Genomic DNA, 21731 nt, shown 5'->3' with positions numbered 1-21731 from the left:
TCCCAAAGATAACATCTACCCTGACTTCTAACACCAAAGTTTAGTTTTATTTATATGAATAGAATCATACAGAAAGAACTCTTTCATGTTTGGCTTCCTCAGTGTTGTTACATGTATCTGAGTTCATTCACTTTCATTACTATAGAATATCAGTCTATGACTATACCACATTTTTCATTTTTTTTGTTGATGAATACCGTTTTTCAGTTTAGATCTACCACAAATAATGCTGTTACAGACACTCTTATATGTGTCTCTGATTGGGTAGAAACACTCTTATGGAGATGCCAATTCTTCCCAAATTTTGTAGTTTTTCGAGCAGTGGCTAATGACTCCCAGGAGAGCCCCAGTAGACTTACTCCCTGTCCTCCAAGCTGTTAAATCTAATTGCCACTTGACATCTTCACTTAAAAGTCTAATAGTCATCTCAAAATTAAGTGTCCTTGAAGTGAAGGAAGACCCTCCTACACACATACCAAATCTATACTTACATATATAGAGCAATTCCTCCTGAAGAACTGAGAGCTGACTGAGCAGCTTCTGCATAGCAGTGGATAAAGGGGCTACACAGAGAAGGGATATTACTGAGGGGCCCACATGCAGATTCACACACTCTGGGGCACAGCAAACATCAACAACAAAATGGTGGCTTAAAAGGGCAGGTAGGCTCTAACTGAAGGAAATCCATTCACTTATCCTGGAGTATCTACAGGACAGCGGGGGAACTGCTGGAACTGTCTCCAGGGACTGGAGGTACTGGTGAATGCCACTGTTTACATTCCCCCTCCTCCTCAGTGATGCAGGCAGTAGAGTCCAGGTACTCTAGCTGGCCTGCTCGGGCCAACACAGTGGGCCCTGGGCCTCTAGCCCACACTAGCTTCAGCTGTCCCACCAAGGAGGCCCCAGCATGTCCCATACCAAGCTCTGTCAGCACCCACCATAGCTCCAAACACCACATCAAGGTGGCCCCGGTGTGAGGCACCCAAGGACGCCCCCAGCTGGTGCCTGCTCTATATCTAGCCGTCCCTCCAGGGCACCCCCTGTGTGGATAACAGCTACACAGAAAATAATGAGGATGGAATCCAAGTAAAAAACTAAAGGAAGTGATCAAATCACAAAGGAAGAGAGCAAGAAAAAAAAGTAACAGAGAACTACAAAAACAACCAGAAAAACATTAACAAAATGGCAATAAGTACATACCTATCAATAATCACTTTAAATATAAATGGGCCAGATGCTCTTGTCAAAAGACATAGGGTGGCTGAATGGATAAAAATAATAAGACCCATCAATATACTGCCTACAAGAGACTCATTTCAGACCTAAAGACACATACAGACTAAAAGTGAAGGGATAGAAAAAGATATGCCGTGCAAATGGAAATGAAATAAAAAAAGGTGGAGCAGCAATAGTTGTATCAGACAAAATATATTTTAAAACAAAGACTGTAACAAGGGACAAATAAGAGCATTACATAATGATAAAGGAATCAGTTCAAAAGAGAAAATAATTGTATATCTGTGCACCCAACATAGGAGCACCTAAATATATAAAGCAAATATTAACAGACATAAAGGGAGAAATTGTCAGTAATAGAATAGTGGTAGGAGACTTTAACACCCCACTTATTTTAATAAATAAATCACCCAGACAGAAAATCAATATGAAAACAGTAGCTTGAACAACACATTAGACCAAATGGACTTAACAAACATATATAGGACATTCCATCCAAAAACAGCGGAATACACATTCTTTTCAAATACAGATGGAATGTTCTCTAGGATAGATCATGTTCAGCCATAGAACAAGTCTCAATAAATTTAAGAAGTTTGAAATCATATCAAGTGTCTTTTCTAACCACAACAATATGAAATTAAAAATCAATTACAAGGAAAAAACTGGAAAAAACATAAAGATGTAGGGGCTAAACAACATGCTACTAAATAAACAATGGGTCAAGAAAGAAATCAAAGAGGAAATAAAAAAATAGCTGGATACAAATGAAACTGAACACAGTGGTTCAATATACTTGGGACAAAGCAAAAGCAGTTCCAAGAGGGAAGTTAATAGCTATACAGGCCCACCTAAAGAAACAAGAAAAATCTCAAACAATTTAAATTTACACCTAAAGGGACCAGAAAAAGAACAAAGTCCAAAGTTAGTAGAAGGAAGGAAATAATATGATCATAATGGAAATAAATGAAATAGAGACAAAAAAATAGAAAAGATCAATGAAACTCACAGTTGGTTCTTTGAAAAGATAAACAAAATTGACAAGCCTTTAGCCAGACTTATCAGGAAAACAGAGAGCAGTAAAAAAGCCAGATGGCTCCTGGAGTATGACTGTGGATTACAGGGAACTGAATAGAGTCACACCCCCTATGCCTGCTGCTGTCCCCTCTATTGCAGGCCTGATGGATACTCTCAGCCATGAACTAGGAACATATCATTATATGGTAGATCTTGCTAATGCCTGCTTTTCCATTGACATTGAGCAGTAAAGTTAGGAACAGGAAAGTCCTTCACGTGGGAAGGACAGCACTGGACATTCACTGTCTTTCCACAGATATACCTCCACAGCCCCACCATCTGTCACGGACTTGTATCCCAGGACTGGCAGCATGGGAGAAACTGCCAACAGAGCAGCTGTACCTTTATATTGATAATATCATGTTCATGTCTGACTCTCTTTCAGATCTAGAAGGTGCAGCACCCAGACTACTGCAACATCTACAGGAGAAAGGATGGGCTGCGAACAGCACCAAGGTTCAGGGACCTGGTTTGTCAGTAAATTCTTGGGGGTCGTCTGGTCAGGTAACACTAAAGTTATACCAGAAGCAGTTATAGATAAAGTCAAGGCCTTTCCTACCCCTACAACTGTAGCATTGCTACAGGAGGTTTTGGGCTTTCTAGGCTACTGGAGAGTGTTTTCCCCTCACTTGGCACACATTCTGAAGCCCTTATACCAGTTGGTACGAAAGGGCATCAGGTGGGACTGGGAAGAGACATGTGCATCTGCCTTTATTACAGCAAAATGGGCAGGAAAGGCCGTGCAGGCCTTCAGTGTGAGAGACCCATGAAGGACCTGTGAGCTGGATGTTCATGTGACTTAAGACAGTTATGGCTGGGGTCTCTGGCAGTGGCTTGAAGGAACTCATCAACCTATTGGATTCTGGTCGCAACTCTGGAAAGGGGCAGAGGTACAATATACCTTGATAGAAAAACAATTGGCTGTTGTGTATCATCACTTGCTGGCTACAGAACCCATCACTGGAATGGCCCCTATAAAGGTAATAACCACCTATCCCATCTCGGAGTGGGTAAGAGGAGACTGGACCCAAAAGCCAAGGAGTGGTATGGCACTACACTGGCAAACTGGGGTGCATACCTATAGCAGCCGAGTGCCCTCTCTAGTAGCCCCTGGAGTGAAGAACTACAATGCTTATTGGGGCCAGTGACATATATTAGTAAAAAGCAGGAAGAATTTACTTTAGAACCATTAGTAGCAGAGAATCCTTATCAGGAGGGAAGAGCCCCTATACCCAAAGATGCATGGTACACAGATGGCTCCAGCCATGGGCAGCCCCCAAAATGGAGGGCCATAGCTTTCCATCCTAAGACTGAGACAATATGGATGGAAGATGGTGAGGGGAAGAGCAGCCAATGGGCAGAGTTGCAGGCTTTGTGGCTTTTGATCAGTCAGGAGCCCTCTCCCAATAGCTGTCTGCACTGACAGATGGGCCATCTATTGGGGCTTGGTACTGACATGGTACCATGCCAACTGGCTGGTTGGTCACCAACCCCTTTGGGGGCAAGAATTGTGGCAAAACTTATGGACCTGTGGTCAGACTAAAATAGTTACAGTATATCATGTGATAGGTCATTTGCCTCTGGCATCTGCAGGAAATGATGAAGCAGATAAGTTGGCCTAGTTACACTGGATGGAAGGAAAGCCTGCCTCTGATGTAGCCCAATGGTTACATCAGCGTTTGTTGCATGCTGGGAAAAAGACAATGTGGGCTGCAGCTTGTCAGTGGGGCCTTCCTTGGACCTTTGAAGAAGTTAGTAGAGCCCAGCAGGAGTGTGTCGTGTGCTCTAAAATGGACTTACACCGAGTTCCACAGCAACATGGGACAATAGCTAAGGGGCCTATACCCCTATCAGGTAGCAGACAGACTATATTGGGCCTCTGCCCATGTCAGAAGGATACCAATATGCCATGACTTGAGTGGACACGGCTACTGGACTTCTGGTTGCTTTTCCTACACGTTGTGCAGACCAACAGATGACCAAAAGAGCCCTAGAGCATCTCTTTGCTGCCTATGACTGACCACAGGTAACTGAGAGTGACTAAGGCACCAAATTACTAGGTGTGCACTACAAGAATGGGTGCAGCAGTTGGGAATCAAATGGAAGTTTCATGTGCCAAACAATCCTACTGTGGCAGGCATGACAGAGAAGTACAATGGTTTGTTAGAGTCAGTCAGACGCCAGTAGTCTGTAGCGATGGTCAGTCTGCTTATGGACAGTGCTATGGCATTTGAACAAGAAACCCTGAAAGGGAGCCGGGAGCCCTGAGCCCTGAGCCCTGTGGACATACTAATGCATAGTGCTGTCTTCCCTGTACAACTGCAAGTATAAACCAAGGAGGAATTGTTGAAGCCGAGGTTTGGCCACCAGAATAATGTGTTGTTGCCAGCACCAATGGCACTGAACCCTGGAGATGCCATTGAGTGGACATGGCCTTGGACATTTCGATACATGGACCAATGATGGCTGGCTCTCCTGGCACCTTGGGGACAAGGCCTGGAAGCTGGCCTCCTGTGTATTTCTGGAGTAACAGCAGAGTGGCCCCCAAGGATCACAGTAGTATATCTTGAATGGTCAGAAGGTAGGAGCATCCTACCGGGGAGTTTTGTTTTATCATTATGGCCAGTGCATGCACCTCCAGTAGCACTATTCATAGACCCCTCAGTAACCCCCATGGGGAGAGGGATAAAGATATGGTACACTAGATCTGGATCGGACCCCCTTCCTGCTTCAGTCCTATCAGAGGACCTCTCTCTTTTACGCACCCTACCTGATAGACAAGATTTGCCTATGTTGGTGTCATTAAAATATGTGTCTTATCGCCCGTAAGGTCTTTGTTGACTGGACACACACCCTAGCAAAAAAACTGCTACTTGCTGGGGTGCATGGAGCTCCCTATCAGCACCACTACTACATGTGAGTCATGAACTCATCTAAGTAGAACTGGTTTTGAATATAGCTGAAATAACCTCCTCAGTCTTGAGGATTATTATAATTTTTGTTACCTATATCAAAATCTTGTTGTATAAAATTTTTGTCATTATCTCTATGTTGTTGTATCCTCTGTTGCTGTTCTGGAATCTGGTTACAATGCTCCAGTTTTCTCACACAGGGAACACTGCAGAAGACTGAGAGCAGGTAGATTGTGAGGCAAGAATCCTGGAGATGTGGAGTGTGGATAAAGTGAGGGTTCCTCTGGCCAGGATCCTCACCTGACCCTAAACTACGTGATGATGTAACTGGCCTGCTGCTAGGCTACTGCTTCCACACCCATGGGCAATGAGCTATTATTGACTAAATTACTATATAAAGAGTTCTGCCCAGTGCTCTAGGCGGAGGCAGAGATGAAGGAGGATTACAGCTCTGTAGACTATTGGATGCAGACCTAATTCTAGTGCTCAGCCTATTGCTGGGAGAATAGCCAGGTATAAACCCTTTAACCCCAGGAACAATTGTCATTCCTCAGTCTCACTGAATCCATAGTGGACTTGCCCAGGCCTGAAACCCATTGGCAAGACACCAGTAGATAACTTAAGAATATTTTGTTGAATTGACAAATTGAAGTGTAAAATGGCAAAGTGGAACTGAATCAAATGACCCACTCTTGGCATCTACTTCTGGCCAACATTAAGTACCAGGGACCAAATTCACCCTCCTGGCTAAAACAGCTCATAAGCTGGACAAATGAGAAGAAACAACAGTTTTCAAGACACTGGGGACACCTGAGAAATACCAGGAAGCAAAGCAGGTGAGCCTTACCATTGCCCCAGATTTCTCGGAGAAAGTTTCCAGGTCAAAGGAGAAGCAAGAGAAGCCCAGGCAGAACCGGGCAGGGTGTCCCTGAGTCGAGATGGTAGAGCTGCAAGCCCAGAGAGGTCAATAAGGCTAGAGTTTGCACAGCAGAGCACCAGAGAGGAAAAAGCTGCACAGAGATGACTCCCAGTAGCCGCAAAGACTCCTCCCCACATCTTCAGCTTACATGGGTGTGCAAACTACCAGACACTGGGTAAAGAACCACCTGTAGGATTTAAGGTAATGATCCCAAGAGCTCACAGGGGGCAGAGAACAGTGCCTATTCTCATCAGTCAGAGTGAAAAACTTCATAATTTATGGGACATTAGGTAGAGAACCCTTAAGAGTTTTGTGCCAAAGAGCAGGAAAAAATTAGCCCTAGATCAAATGCTGCTTGGTTCCATGTGACAAACCTTAAAAGCAACACTTGAAAGGATCAAACTGTTGCCAGATAACTATCCCAGAAAAAGCTCGAGAATATTTATAGGAATATAAAAGTATCCTGCACCCAACAGGGTAAAATTCACATCAGGCATCCAATAAAAAATTCCCAGTCATGCAAAAAAGAACTACTATTTTACTATTTTTAAAAATAATTTTCTCAGGGTTTTACTATCTCAAGTTTTCCTTTAAAAAAATGTCATTTTCATTATGGCCACCCTGTGTGCTAATCTCAGAAATCTTGATCTACATAATTGAACTGCCATTCCCTATATTATTAACACTTTTAAGAGAAACAGAATAGGGGTTAAAAAACAAGCTTCACAGGCAGGAAAAACAGGTGTGGGTAAAATGGAAGTTCCTATGGCCAGGATCCTCACCCGACCCTAAACTACTTGATGTAATTGGCCTGCTGCTAGGCTGCTGCTTCCACACCCTAGGCAACAAGCTATTACTGACTGAGTCACTACATAAAGAGCTCTGCCCAGTGTTCTAGGTGGAGGCAGAGACCGAGGAGGACTACAGACCTGCAGAGTGCTGGATGCAGACATAATTCTAGTGCTCAACCTGTTGCTAGAACAAGCTGGGTAATAAACCCTTTCACCCCAAGAACATTCCATTGTCATTCCTCAGTCTCACCGAATCCACAGTGAACTTGCCGGGGCTGAACCCCTCAGGCAAGACTCCAGGGATTTAATTCTTTCTTCTTACATCTGTGTTTCTGGGCAGGCCACTGAACCTCTCTGAGTTTTAGCTCACCTACCTATAAAACAGTATATTTGCTTCTTAGGGCGGCTGTCAGAAATATACCAAGTAGTAAACACTCAATAAATAGTAGGTATTGTATCATAATTATCACACTATCATAAGAAAAGTTCAGAAAAGTTACCACACATTCAAACATTTCCTGAGCACTTATCATATAGTAAGTGATAAGTAGGCACTAGGACTACAAAGAAAAAAGGGCACTAATAGGACCCAAAATATATCTTATGTTGAATCCTCATTTAAAAGTTCAAGTACAAACTTCATATTCTTTTTCTTAATTTCTAAGTAGGGCAATTATTTTAAGGTCCTCCTATAAAAATTACAGGATGATTTTCTTCCCTTTGAAAGGAAAAAATAAGTTGTCAGGTTCAACCAATTAGGGCATGTCTGAGAAATCCTTGGAATCAGAAAAACGTGGTAAAACCTTAATTTAAAAGCAACCTGCAATTAACATCACCTTTCAAAATTAGTCTTAAATTAGTAGACTAAATTATACTCAGATATAAAATACTAAAATGGACCAATCTGTTATTAGGAAAATCTTTTCAGAAAGGTTGGGCTAACAGATGTAGGGAATTGAAATCAAGTTCAAGTTTGTATTTCTTTGGCTCATTATTCCACTTAAAATGACAGATGGTTTAAATATTAACCCTATTAATAAAACATTTGCATATCATTATGAATCTGATTTCCTTACCTCATAACTCCACAAATTCATGTTATTAATTTTACTATATGGCTGCCCATTTCATTCAAGGTCTTCTAAACCTTTGCTACTCAAAGTGTGGTCCTAGAGCCAACAGCATGAGCCATACCCAGAAGCTTGTTGGAACTACAAAATTCTCTCTCTGAATTAGAAAAAAAAAATCTGGTGATTTCTATGCACACTGAAATTTGAGTAGCAGAGTTCTAAACCCTTGATTTTTTTTACATTACAAAAACATTATTTGCTTCCAAATTGTGGTTAATTTATTTCCAGATAGTACTTTTTCATAAGAATAATTCAATTCGGACAAGTAAACCAAATCTGTATCTGTTTATCAACCTAGCTATTCATATTTGTGTCTCAGATTTGACCTTACCTCTCAACTAGGACTTTAAGTCTTGGAAGTCTTGTACTATTCCTTTTTTCTCTTAAGTCAGCATTTTTGCTTTAGCATATGGCTACTGTACTAAAAGTCTCTGTAACTAAACTATATAGAACAGCACCAGGAGATCAGCTTCTCCCATCATTTCAAAAAAAAAAAGAAAAAATTCGAAATAGGTTCAACCAAGGTTGAACTTGAAAGTTCCCTAGAGAAAAATATGAACAGAATGACTCTATCCTTGACAAGAATATATTTTTATGCTTTTCCTAACACATATTTTTTACTGCAGGTACCACATATTTTTGAAATAAGAAATTCACATGGGACTTAGTACAGTTCTTTAGATGGCTCATCTTTTATTATTACTATTGCACAATAGTCACAGTGCACATAAAATAGAACTAATCCTGTTTTCCCTTTCGTTTTTCCAAAAAAGAAAATGACAGACCTAGGCTGAAACTGATCACAGCAGGTAAGATGCTTCAGCACAGATTCAAAGGAAGGTACAAATGTTCAGTTTTCAAAAGCTCTGCTAAAGCCAACCTCATCTCTTGTCACTGTAGCCATGGATTTATGCCAAATATTTGAAGACTCTTGAAAAGTGCTGTTCCTTATAAGCAATTATGAAGAGGTTTGCAAACAGAAGGGGAAAAACTGTAACTGAACTCCTTAGAATGGTCAAATGCCCATGGCCTCTCGGTTGCAGGGTAAGAGTTACCCGGCCACATCTGAGCCAATGCACCCAACACAGACACCTTAGGGGAAAGGGCTGAAGGGTGTTAAGAGAAGCTATCAAGGAACTGTTGGACAGTCTCAAAAATTAAACATCTTCTCAAATATCCCCAGTTTTTTAATAAGAACCTATTATAGACCAGTCATTCTTCAATTCTTTATTCACCCCATTTTGCATGTGCAGCCTATATAATTTCTCAGGATACAGGGTTCCACAAGAGTATAACTATATACTTAATGCCTATTTTTGGTCCTAGATATACTGATTTCAAGCTTTAAGTAGTACCCCTTGCTCTAGTATTCTAGAATTTGGTGAACAATTCCTTATGCCCCATCTTTTCTCACATTCACCTCCAAGTCCCTCAGAAGAACTGTCTGTACACTGTGGCTCCATTTCCTTACCTCTCAAAATCATTCTTCAGCCCACCCCTATCTGGCTTCCACCCACTTTACTCCACTGAAACTTCTCTTGGTAAAGGCTATAAGGACCTTCATGTTGCTAAATCTAAAGGAAACCAAGTAGCCATCATTTTTCTTCACTTTGCAGCATCATTCAACAAAGTTAACTGTTCTCTCCCTCTTGAAATAACTCTCTGTAGCTTTGATAGACCTGCCTTCTCCTGGGTACCTCCAACTCTCTTGTGATCTTGTTCCTTGTAATCTTTTAGGGCTCTGTTCTCTCCACCCAACTTGAAAATTGGGTCTTGGTCAAGACCAGCTACCCTGGTTCTTGTCTTGGAGTCTCATATAATCTCACAATTATAAATATCACCATGAAGATGACCTACCTTCATGCAGATAACACATTTACGTCTCTAGTCCAGAGTCTAGATCGGTACAATCAACTACTTATTCAACATCTCCACTTGGACTTCAAAAACATTTAAAATCAGTATGTCCAAACTGAAGTCTTGGATCTTCCCCTCTGTTCCTTCTCCAATGTTTCCCATTTCCCATCTATCCAGTTGCTCCGGATAAAAACCCAGAAGTCCTTTACTCTTACCACTCATGTCCAGTAAATCTCCAAGCCTGTCATTTGGCCTCCAAAATACAGCTTTAAAATACCCAGCTTCCTCATCTCTAATGCCATCCTTCCCACCACCCTCTGCCCTCCAGTCTAAGTCATTACCATCTGTCGCACCACAATGCAGTAGCTTCTAGTGCTCTTCGTGAGTCACTCATATTCCCCTCCAATTCTGTCTCCACATTTCAGCCAGAGTAATCTTTCAAAGACGAAAATACTCCTACTTAAAACCCTTCAGTGGCTTCCTATTGGTTTTAGGATAATGTTCACAAGGTACCTGTCACTCCCGTTGTTCTCTAAGCACCAACGTTACACTTTTTCTCTGTACATTACACATGCTTAAGTTTTTCCAGGTGCAGAGACTTTGCACATGTTGCACCCTCAACCTGGAATATTTGTTCTCTTTCTCTTATTCTTCTTCTACCCACTGGTGCCCAAGCCCTCCCCCCTCACACACACACATACACACACACACACACACACACACACACACACACACACACACTCCAATGCCCTAGGGCTCATATCCAATAGTCAACCAAACCAAAGGTAAGTGAATGACTAACAACTCACTGTGTTACAACTTACCACTGGGATAAGAATAATAACAGCAAACCCTTATATAACTGTATATGAGGCACTGTTCTAGGTGATCTATATATATTAATTTATCCAATGTTCACAACAATTCTATAAGTAGCTACTACTATTATGTCTATTTTAAGATATGATAAATAAGGCACAGAGAGGATAAGTAGCCTAACCAAGGCACTGAAATTCAGTGGCAAAGCTAGGATTCCAATGTAGTTCTTCTGTGCAGGTGCTGCCTGCCTGTAGCATGTCAGCCTGGTTATGGCCTAGTCGACCGTCCCTTCCACACAAGGGATGTGAAACTCGTTTCCATAGTTATAGTTATTTGGATAAATAGTATGTCCTCTTCTACTAGACTAAAAACATACATGAGAGTATCTTGTTCACTGCTCTATCTCCATCACCCCGAAAAAAAATCTAACGCATAATTGATGCTCAATAAATATCTGTTGAATATATGAATATTTACTATTCCCTCGCATAATTCTTTTGGGAATGTTCTGGTTTCCAATTTTGTGTATTTCTTATCCTATGTTAACTGTCGGCCTTCCATTCCTGTCGGCCCCTCGGCGTCCGGGGGCGCCCCTCCTGTCCGCGCGGCTTTCGGGGAAGGACCCGCGTGGCTGCGGGCGCCCTTCCTTCCCTCCTTCCCTCCCTGAGGGGGCTGCCCTCGGGCCTTACCTTCCACGTGGGGGAAGAATCTGGCCCCGTTTCCAGGCCAGGCCCGGGCGGCTCTCCTGTGCCCAAGGGCATGAAGCGGCCATACCGCTGCAGATGCCACTCCGTGGCGCCTCCTCCCAAGGGCCCGAGGCCCACCTGCTCTTTTCCCACCTCCGCCATGTCTGGCCTTCAGGCGCGAGCAGCCGGCGGGCGGCACAGCCACTCGGGCAAATAACCAATCAGAAGGTGAGATGACCTAAGGCCCACCCTCCCCTTGAGTGGCAGCCAATGGACAGGCCCAAAGACTCCTGCCGGGGCCTCCTGGCTTGTGGACGTCGCTCTGGATGTGGGGCGCCTTCTCCTTTCGGTGGGCCAAGTGCAGATGGTCACTTCCACCTGGACGTGGGGCTTGCCACTTATAAGTGACAGCTGATGTGGCCTCTGCAACATTTGGGCCCCCACCTTCCCTCAGGCTGCCCATGTCAGCGTCCAGCAGCTCTTTCTGAGACAGTTCTGAAAACTGGCTGATCCCCTGTAACTTTCGCACGCTGGGGGCTAGGCCGGCGTCCTGCGGCTGCCTGGACAGGTGTGTTTCCCTTCCTTTCTGATGACAACGTCCCTGGCCCCCTCAAACCCACCACAACACACACCCAGTTCCACCCACCACTAAGGACGGAGGTTATTTCCTCCTCATCCTGCAGCCGCCTGGACATACTCCCTCCAGACAGTCAAGTTCTCCCCAAAAGAGAAGAGCAAGTGGGTGGGATGCTACCTGCAATAAAAGGCATGCCTCAGTCAAACAGCAGGTGCGACTAAATGGCAGGTCTGGGTGATTTATAGTCAACAAAGCACTTGTACATCTGCTATTTTATTTGTCCTCCCAGCAACCTTGCAGTTCATTAAAGAAGCAAAATAAAATATTACCCCCATTGAATAGATGGAGGGAAATAAGGATCTGAGAGTAGAAGGGGTTTGTTTAAGTTTACACAGCCAGAGTAGAACTGTGGACTCACAATCCTTCCGTGTGTCCACCCCACTTGCAAAGAAATTAGGTATTTATCCAGTCTGTGTCAAAGCAGAAGTAACCTATATGGAGGATGGAGGCTATGTTAACCAAACACATAAAACGATCACAATTTTTAAAACTATGCATGTCAACGGGTATTAAACACAGACAATGACTGGGGAGGTGGTATTTTACTCACACTGCAAAGCACAGATCAAATATCTGAAGCATGTGCTGTATTAGTCACGACCAGGGTTCCAGGAATGGGGAAGGCCCTGCATGCGGCCTTTTAGGACCTCAAGCTCTAAGAAGGAAGACAAAAAAAGGAACCCATGATATCTGATCATTAATGCCGCACGGAAAGTACAAATCATAAGCTCTAAAGATTCAGAGGAAGCACAAATCTATGAGCAGGAATGACAGTGGCTTTTCAGTCCTGAGTTGAAGGGTGAGGAAAAGTTTCCCAAGGGAAGACGGAAGAAACTGATATTTCATATGGAGGGCAGGTTGAAGAGCAAAGTCACAAAAATGAGGGTAGTAACATCATCAGTGAGAAAGCAAGGCTTTTTTTAAGGAAGAGGAGACCACAAAGGTGAGTTGGGCAGAAGAGGACTGAACGGCAGCCAGGGAGAGTGAATTTTACTGGGTAGGTGGTGAAGATGGTGGGAAATTTGCATAGAGGGGTGACGCTCTCATAACGGTAGTCCAGGCAAGCTAATCTTTTAGAGGCATATAGAATAAATTGCATTCAAACGCAAGGGACATTTGTTACTTATTTTTCCATTAGTCCAGTAAAGCTTGAAGGGGTCAGATTTCAGATACTCTTTTGAAGGTCCTTTAATGACACACAATACTGCATTTAATATAGTAGTAAGTTGTTAGAAACTTGGTTTGAATCCCAGTTCCGCCACTTGCCAGCTGTGTAACCTTGGGGAAGTCACTTAACCTCTCTGTAAAATAGGGTTTGTAAGTATCTACAAAGTCATAGAGAGGATACCATAAGATCATATGTGGGGAAAAACTTGGTAAATTACAAAGTGGTATACATGTTGGTATTTTCTGTTTGCTGGGTTAAAGGGACTTTTTGTGGGCTCCCTATGGGTGGAAAGATGGGAATAGGAGCCTGACATTCAGTCTCAGAGGCACTCACCTTCCAGGTCCATGGCTGTGGATGCTGTCAGACACCCTTCAAAGGAGCAGATGGTGCTCACAGTTGGGACCCTGTCAGTGCCCAAGGACACCCAGGGCCCTGCTGGGTTCCCACCTGCAAGCTCTCTTCCTAGACAATGCAACTGTGCTTGAGCTTCTGGGGGCACCAGTCTCTGCCAAGAATAGTTCATGTCTTCAAAGGGAGATATGATAAAGCCACAACTCAATGCACAGGGGCTCTTAAAAATCTGTGTTATTAACAAATGCGATGAGTATTCAAAAGATCTCAGGTGCAGTACTAGGTGCTGGGAGTACAGTAGAGAACAAAATAGATGCGACTTCTGCCCTTCTGAAGTTTACAATCCAGTGGGGCGGGGGCAGAACATTGAGCAAATTACTCCATATTTTTAATGGCCATTGTGTTGTCTTCTTAAAAGATAAATCTGTGATATTTAGGAAGATATAATTTTATACAATAAAAAACACAAATCTTATATGTTCAATAAGACAAGTTTTGACACCTATATAAACTCATGTAACCACCATTCAAAGCAAGACTTAGAACATTTCCAAACACCCCAGGTTCCCTTAGAAGTGCCTCCTTCCTATCACTCTCCAGCTCCCAAGGGCAATGATCGGTCTGATTTCTACCACTCCCGCTTAGCTTTCCCGCTCCTGGACTTAACATATATATTATTAAACCATACACGATGTACTCTTTTATATCTGCTTCTTCTGCCCAGGGTAATTTTGTCTTTTAGTTTCATCCACGTTTTTGTGTGTATCAGAAGTTCATTCTGTTTCAGTGTTGAATTGCATTCGATTGTAGGATTTTACCACGATTTGTTCTTCACCTGTTCACAGACACTTGGGTTGTTTTCTGTCTCTTTTTAGAAAGCTGTTACGAACATTTTTGTGCCAGTCTTTTTGTAGTTATGTGCTGCCATTTTACCTTCAGTATATACCTGGAAGTGGAATTGCTGGGTTCAAGAGAGATATATTTAACCCTGTAAAATACTGCCACAGAGTTCCCCATAGCGGTTATACATTTTGTGCTGCTACCAGAAAAATACAAGAGTCCCTATTGTCCTTTCTGGCATTTGTATTGTTGAGTCCTTTTATTTTTAGCAACTCCAGTGTGTATTTAGTGGTATCTCACCACTGTTCTACATTACGTATACCTGATGACAATAATGTTGAGCTCCATTTCAAACGGCTTACTGGCCATTGTGTAGTAGAGTATGAAGTGCCTGTTCAAATCTTCCGCTGTTACTGATTAGTAGGCGTTCTTTATTCTGGATACAAGTCTTTTGTCAGATACATGTATTGAAAATATTTTTCCCATTCTATGACTTGCCTTTCCATTTTCATAACAGTATTTTTCTAAGAGCAGATATGTTTAATTCTGAATGAACTCCAGTTCATTTAATATTTCAAGTGCCTTTTTTTTTCAGTGCTTTTTGTGTCCTGCCGAAGAAATCTTTGCCTACCATAAGGTTGCACATATAGTCTCCTGTTTTCTTCTAGAACCTTTATGGTTCTAAGTTTTACATCTAGGCATATGATCCTTCTTGCATTAAACTGTGTGAAATGAAGTAGGAATTAAGAGTCATTTTTTTCTGTATATGCAATCAATGTTACACAAGGACAGCCCTCAACCAATGACTGATGGAAATTTGCATATAAATACCCCAATTTCCTCACTTCTCCCGTGGAATAACTCTGAGATTTGTGAAATACCCTTTTTCCCAGAGTTCATCTGCGGCACCAGGCTTCAGTTACCCATGGTGGAAATTGCTTGGTCATGATTCTTTTTTTGGCAAACTTATCTTCCCTGTCTGTCTCTCCTACCAGTGTTTACTGGAATCGCCTCTCAAATAAATGATTTGCATCTGAATCTTTGTCCTAGGATCGGCTTCTGGAGGAACCTAAACTAAGACAGTGACAAACAAAACAGACAGTCCCTGCCTTCATGTACTTAGCTATAACATAATAACATACAAGAAGATGACACAAAAGGCATTTTGAAGAGAGAGATCACTCAAACATCTGAATGTCAGGTGGCTATGAGCTAATACATCCTCCTCTCAGGAGACGGTGACCAGTTAAGAAAGAAGCTAGCTCCTAAAATTGTAAAAATGGCTTTACTTCATTGAGAACTTGTAGATCCCAAATCCTGTTTCTGTATAAGTGTATTTTGCAGGTGCTGGCTGCATGAGTAGTGGGCATCATTGTTGGAGGCAGGCCACCAGGCTAGTTTTGGAATCCTGGCACATCCCTTTCAAAGCAGAACTGGAATCCCATATATCCCCACTTGCTAGGATATTGAGGCAGCAAAGGAAGTGATGCTTCCGTCTCGTTGGGTCTCCTAGATGATAGAGAAATACGCACCCTTACTCTGCTTGCCATGTCCCTCAGCAGCAGCTCTGGGGACCACACAGACTGAGAACTGCAGGGCACTGTTAGTGGCTGCAGGGTTTCCCAGAAAAGCCATCTGCCTCAGTCAAGCCAAATGAGGTGTCTCCGTGATGTCAGACCTGGGGATTCTGTGTAAGAAGCGAATGTTTCCATGGAACTCTACACTTACCACCAGAAAGCAATTATTTTCAAGTTTCTACTCTGTATCTTTCATGTGCAAAAACTAACTGCTCCATTTCAGGTAATTGAAGGAATTTCAGTGTGACTGGGCTCAGACAATCCCAGTCCATCCACCGGCTGTTAATCATTGGCACAATATGAAGAGAGACTGATTTTTCCCATTTATTAGAAGCACAGAAAATAATAAGCTAGTAAAAACTGTTTGTCAGCTACTAAATTTGGGGATACATTTTACAAAACTAGACGACTCAGAAATAGGAACTTGAAGGAAACCTTTAAGAAAGACTATGAACTCACACCTTGAAGAGAGGGATTATATTTTACTTCTGTTGAAATCCAGAGTTCCTGGCATTTAGTAGGTTCTCAATTTTTTTAATAAAAGGATTGCAAATTTTAATATGGAAGGGTGAAATGGATAATTTAAAAATCACTTTGAGGATGTAAAGGATTAACATGTGGACAATGGTTAGTAAGCCTTTCCCATCGTTATCTCCACACAAGTTGGAACAAGAAGAAACACCTTCAGCCGTATCAAAAAGAATTGTAGTTACAGCTAAGAAAGAAATTTTTGTATCTCCAAATCTTAATGTGATAGCTGGTATATTCAGACAATTTATGACCCTGAAGCCTACAAATACATGGTCAATTCTAGGAGCATAGACAGGAAGACCCCCTTGAAGTCTCTTCCAACTTGATGCATCACTTATTCCATCATATGTTGCCTGACCCAGGAGGAGTCATTTAACCTACCTCTATAGAGTGAGACTGCGATATTTGCAATTCACGCCTCAGAGGCAGATGAGAGCATCATTAAGAGAACACTGTGCTGGAAGGTGACTCAGCAGAAACACCTTTGAGCTTAGTTGTTGGGAATATTTTGAATAATTGAGACTGCAGCTACTGCAACTGCACCTCCAGCAGATGCTAGGTTAGGACTGGCTGGGAGGTCGAAGCTGTAGGGGCCCCGTGGAACTGCCAGCACTGCCTTCATTGTTTCCTCACGCCAAAGCCTTCAGCTCTGAATGCACCACAACATGTTTCCCAATGAATATCCTTTTCCCAGGGGTTAATTCTAACAATAAATAGACCCAGAGGAAGAGTGAGGGCTTTTTTTGAATGATCATGTGAGTTCAATTAATTTGTTCACTCGTTTATTCAGCACGTATCTGTTGGGCATATTCTGTGCCAGACACCAAGCAAGGTAACAGACAAACAGATCTGAACAGCAAACAGTGTTCTTTTGAAAATGCTTATAGTCTTGTCAAGGGTGCACACAAAGAAAAATAATTCACCACATAATGTGAAAAGATGCTTAATAAAAATGTGTGCCTCGTGTTGTGTTGGAACAATGGAGTGATATTTTCAAACAGGAGCAGTTAGGAAGGTATGCAGAGAGTGGGGACTTTTTTGACTTGTAAATTCACATAATGTCAAAGTCATGATTTTAACCATTTTAAAGTGTACAATTCAGTGCCATTTAGTATCTTTATGATGTCATGCAACCATGACCACTGTCCAATTCTAGAATATTTTCATCACCCCAAATGGAAACCCCACGCCCATTAGTAGTCACTCCTTCCTTCCTCCTCCCCTAGCTCCTGAAAACCACCTGTCTGCTTTCTGTCTCTATGGATTTGCCTATCCCAGGTATGTAATGTAATGTAAATGGAATTCTGTAATTTATGGCCTTTCGTGTTTGGCTTCCTTCGTTTAGCATAATATTTTCAAGGTTCATCCAGTAATAGCTTATATGGGTAGTTCATTCTTTTTAATAATTCACTAATATTCCATTGTGTAGATATACCACCTTTTGTTTACCATCATCAGTTGATGGACATTTGGGTTACTTCTACCTGGGTGGGGACTCCCAGTGATTTATTCATTTCAGGATAAAAGTGGCTTTGTTATCCTCTGATAAAACAAAGAAATACAGACTTCCAAGCAGCATAGTTTAGTTCACTGCTCAACAACTTCTCCCGTCTCCAGACACATGGCAATGACAGGTCAAATATAAGAAGAGATAACCAAAAAGAGATAGCTGGAATCAAAGACAAGGCAAGCATCTCTGGGACCAGAAATCCATGACATAAGCAAGGATGAGGCCAGGGGCGTGTTGGGCACTAGGGCTGAACCCAGAAAATGATGTCAGGAAACTGACTTCAGGAGAACAATAGAAACTAAACAACTTCACATAAGGCACAGACTAGAGTCAGGCTCCCTGCGTGGAGCCAGGAACAGGCATGAGGTGCCCTCCTTTGTAGGGGCTTAGGAAGACTGCCAGCCTGTTGCTTGGTATAACTATTTCCAGAAAGATAGGTACCTAGGGAAGCAGGCGGACAGACACAGCCTCATGAGCAGCCTGAGCCAGCTCACTTGCAGGCTCTGAGACTCATATCCCCAGTGTTGTGGCAGGGAAGGTATGCTAAAACACCCCTGTAAAACTTGATTCTGAACTTAGGAAATAAGAGGGAGCATACTCACTCCACTGCTAGAAAGTAAGAAAAAGATGAAAAAGCAGAAAAGAGACCTTGAAAATCATAAGTCTCAAACACATGAGGAAATACAATTCTAGGAAAGACAACAAAAGCAACAAAAGGAATACAAATTCACTCCTGAAAAAAGCAATTGTATAGAGAAGACTGACAAAAATGCTTAAAAATGATCAACACCATTACAACCTGCAACAGCATCGTTAATAATATAATATTGAACAGACACAGGAGCACACAGCACATGCTTACATTGATATAATGTGGAAAAACAGGCAAACTAATGTATGATGTTAGAAATCAGGACAGTGATTACCCTTGGCAGAGAGCACAAAGAGATGCCGGAGGTGTTTTATTTCTTGACTTGGTTGCTTGTTACACAGACGCCTTCACTTTGTGAAAAGTCATTGTTTTATACATATAGTCAACTCTCATTATTTGTAGAATTCATATTTGTGAATTTGTCTACTCACTAAAATTCATTTATAACCCTCAAATCAATACATGCCACCCTTTATGGTCATTCATACACTTATGCATTGAGGAGGAAATTTTGAATCATAAGACACTTATGGTCCTGGCTAAGGTCAAACAAGGTGATATTCTGCCTTCTTACCTCAGCTGTCATTCTGTAAACTAGTGTCCTTTTGGGAGTCTACCTAGTACCACAGTTTTTGCATTTTTGTGCTTTATGTTGATGCTTTAGCTGATTAAAATGGCCTTTAAGTATAATGCTGAATTGCTGGCTCGTATTCCTTAACTCAGTAAGCTGTGATGTGCCTTTTGGAGAAAATGCATGTGCTAGATAAGTTTCCTTCATATGTGAGTTACAGTGCTGTTAGCTCTGAGTTCTATGCTAATGAATCAATAATATATATTAAATAAGGTATCATTAAATAGAAACACACATAAAACAAGGTTATGTTTTGATTAGTTGCCAAAATGTACCCAGAGGCTCTCAGGAGCCTAACCCTGTATGTGCCCTAGAAGCAATGGTTTGGTATTCACTAATTCAGTATTCAATTTAAGCAATAAATAAATTTTAAATATAATTGAAATTAAGAGAGCTTATACTTTTTGACACTCACTAAAATAATTATTAGATTATTCATATAATGATAGCACAGAAATTTGTTTGAAATATAGAGAAATTTAACTATTAACTGTTAAAAAACAATACTTTTAATGTAAAAATATAAAATGTAAACTTTAAAGAAGTGTAACAAGATGGATGATGTGAGATATTCAAAAGTAGTTAAATTATGACAATGTCCAAATGTAGGATTGAATTATTTAATGACATTAGTTTTGTCATTAGAAAAGTGGTATGTATATGTTCAAAAAATTAAAGAAACTATTTAAAAAAAGTACAATCCTTAGTTTCCAATGAGTAGACTAAAACAAGATGATTGAAATAAAGAAAAATCTATCAACAGAAATAAAAAATAAAGAAACATAAATGGAAATCATGTACAAGCTGGTACTGAAAATTCAAATATATGTATATATATATTCAAAAAAATTTAAATAGATTATATTCACCTATTAAAAACATAAATTATCAGATTGGATCTTTAAAATCTAGCTATATGCTACAATAAATGATATAAATTTAGAATTATGAAATTATCAAATAGAAGAACAGTAGACTATAAAACATTCAGATTATCAGATGAAAACACCACACACACAGGTATACACATATCCCAGAAAAATTATCACAGATTATAGTGAAATATCAATATAGTAAAATACCAAAAAAAGAAATATTAAAAACAAAGGAATAGCTTAAAAGACTAAATGTATTGTCATATTAATAAATGTCAGTGTCAACTCACCTGTAAAAAAAGACCGATCTCAAATAGAAGTGGAGGGGAGATTTCAACACGTTTCTGAAGAGAGAACGATATTTGAGGAAGAGGAACCGATCGCGTAGGGCAAGGGAAGCTACAGCCTAGAGGATGATATAGCCCGGAAGACAGTCAACATGCCCAGCAACGACGACATGTCTCCCCAGAGGGCAAGAGGACAATATGGGGCAAAAAACAGTTGGATTAATTGAATGTTTATGAATGGAACACCTTCTTATAACGTGAATGTAAAATACCTAGCTGCATGATGTCTCTCCCTAGGCAGAGGAGTCTTTCATGGAGAAATTGAGTAATTCTCATGTACCTGGCATTTGGGGGCCGTTCAGAGTAAAAACAAACTTCCTATCGGATAATGTAAAGCAAAGTTCACCAGCTCTAAGGCTCAATCCACTCTGCAGCTCCAATTAGCTTTTTAGTGCCTCACTCTTAAATAAAAACCAACAAATGATCAAACATTTAAGAAAACTCTCCACCATAAAAAACAGACAAGAAAACATAAATGACCACAGAGAAGAGACAAATAGAGAGAAGAAAAATGATAATTAAAATCTTCAGAGAGACTTGAAGATCTATTGCAACTATAAAACAAGAACAGGTTGCTATGAAAGAAAAAGTGCTCTCAGAAAATAAAATATATGTTAGAAGAACATAAAAGGAAGTAGAAAAGCTGGAAAATAAAGTTGAGGAATTCTCTTGGAAAGCAGGACAGAAAGGCAAAGAAAGAACATGTGAAAAAAGATAACAGTCTGGGAGTTCCACTGGGATCCTACTCAGCTGTTTTGCTGTGTACAACCTAGAAATGTAAGAGTTAACACCCCAGAAGACAATCCTTTGACCAGTGGAAGCTGGAAGCCAGTGGATAAATGTGATCATCTTCTATCAGTGAGGCAAGCAGTTCCAGGTTTTCTATGTAGTTCCCAAGGAAATCTCAAGTGGGATGGAGCCTCAGTAGAGTTGCCCACAGTGGTGACCAGCTCTATGTACATTTAAAAATTTTATTATTATTTTTTATTATCAAAAATATGTCACAGTGGTTCAACAGCCCCATCCCCCTCTCCCAAACCCCACCCATTTCTCTTCCCCTTTGGTAACCACTAATCATTTCTCAGTGTCTATGAGTCTAATGCTGTTTTGTTTCTTCTGTTTTGTCTTGTGTTTATTTTCCATAAATAAGTGAAATAATACGTATTTGTCTTTCTCTGCTGACTT

General features: G+C 41.2%; 1 protein-coding gene across 3 annotated transcripts in view; it reads right to left on the bottom strand.

Moving 5' to 3' along the window:
• REC114 (REC114 meiotic recombination protein) overlaps positions 1 to 11629 on the bottom strand; it is a 64572-nt gene extending 52943 nt beyond the window's left edge. For all 3 annotated transcript variants that reach the window (XM_073212156.1, XM_073212157.1, XM_073212158.1), the window contains exon 1: positions 11431 to 11629. In XM_073212156.1, coding sequence (XP_073068257.1) covers positions 11431 to 11589 — 159 coding nt within the window. In that variant the 5' untranslated portion in view covers positions 11590 to 11629. The remainder of the gene's footprint in view (positions 1 to 11430) is intronic.
• Between the last annotated feature and the right edge of the window lie 10102 nt (positions 11630 to 21731).

Source organism: Manis javanica, chromosome 8 (assembly GCF_040802235.1).
Source record: "Manis javanica isolate MJ-LG chromosome 8, MJ_LKY, whole genome shotgun sequence".
NCBI lineage: Eukaryota > Metazoa > Chordata > Mammalia > Pholidota > Manidae > Manis > Manis javanica.
The sequence above is the reverse complement of the archived record's forward strand: the minus strand, read 5'-3'. Positions and strand labels throughout refer to the sequence as shown.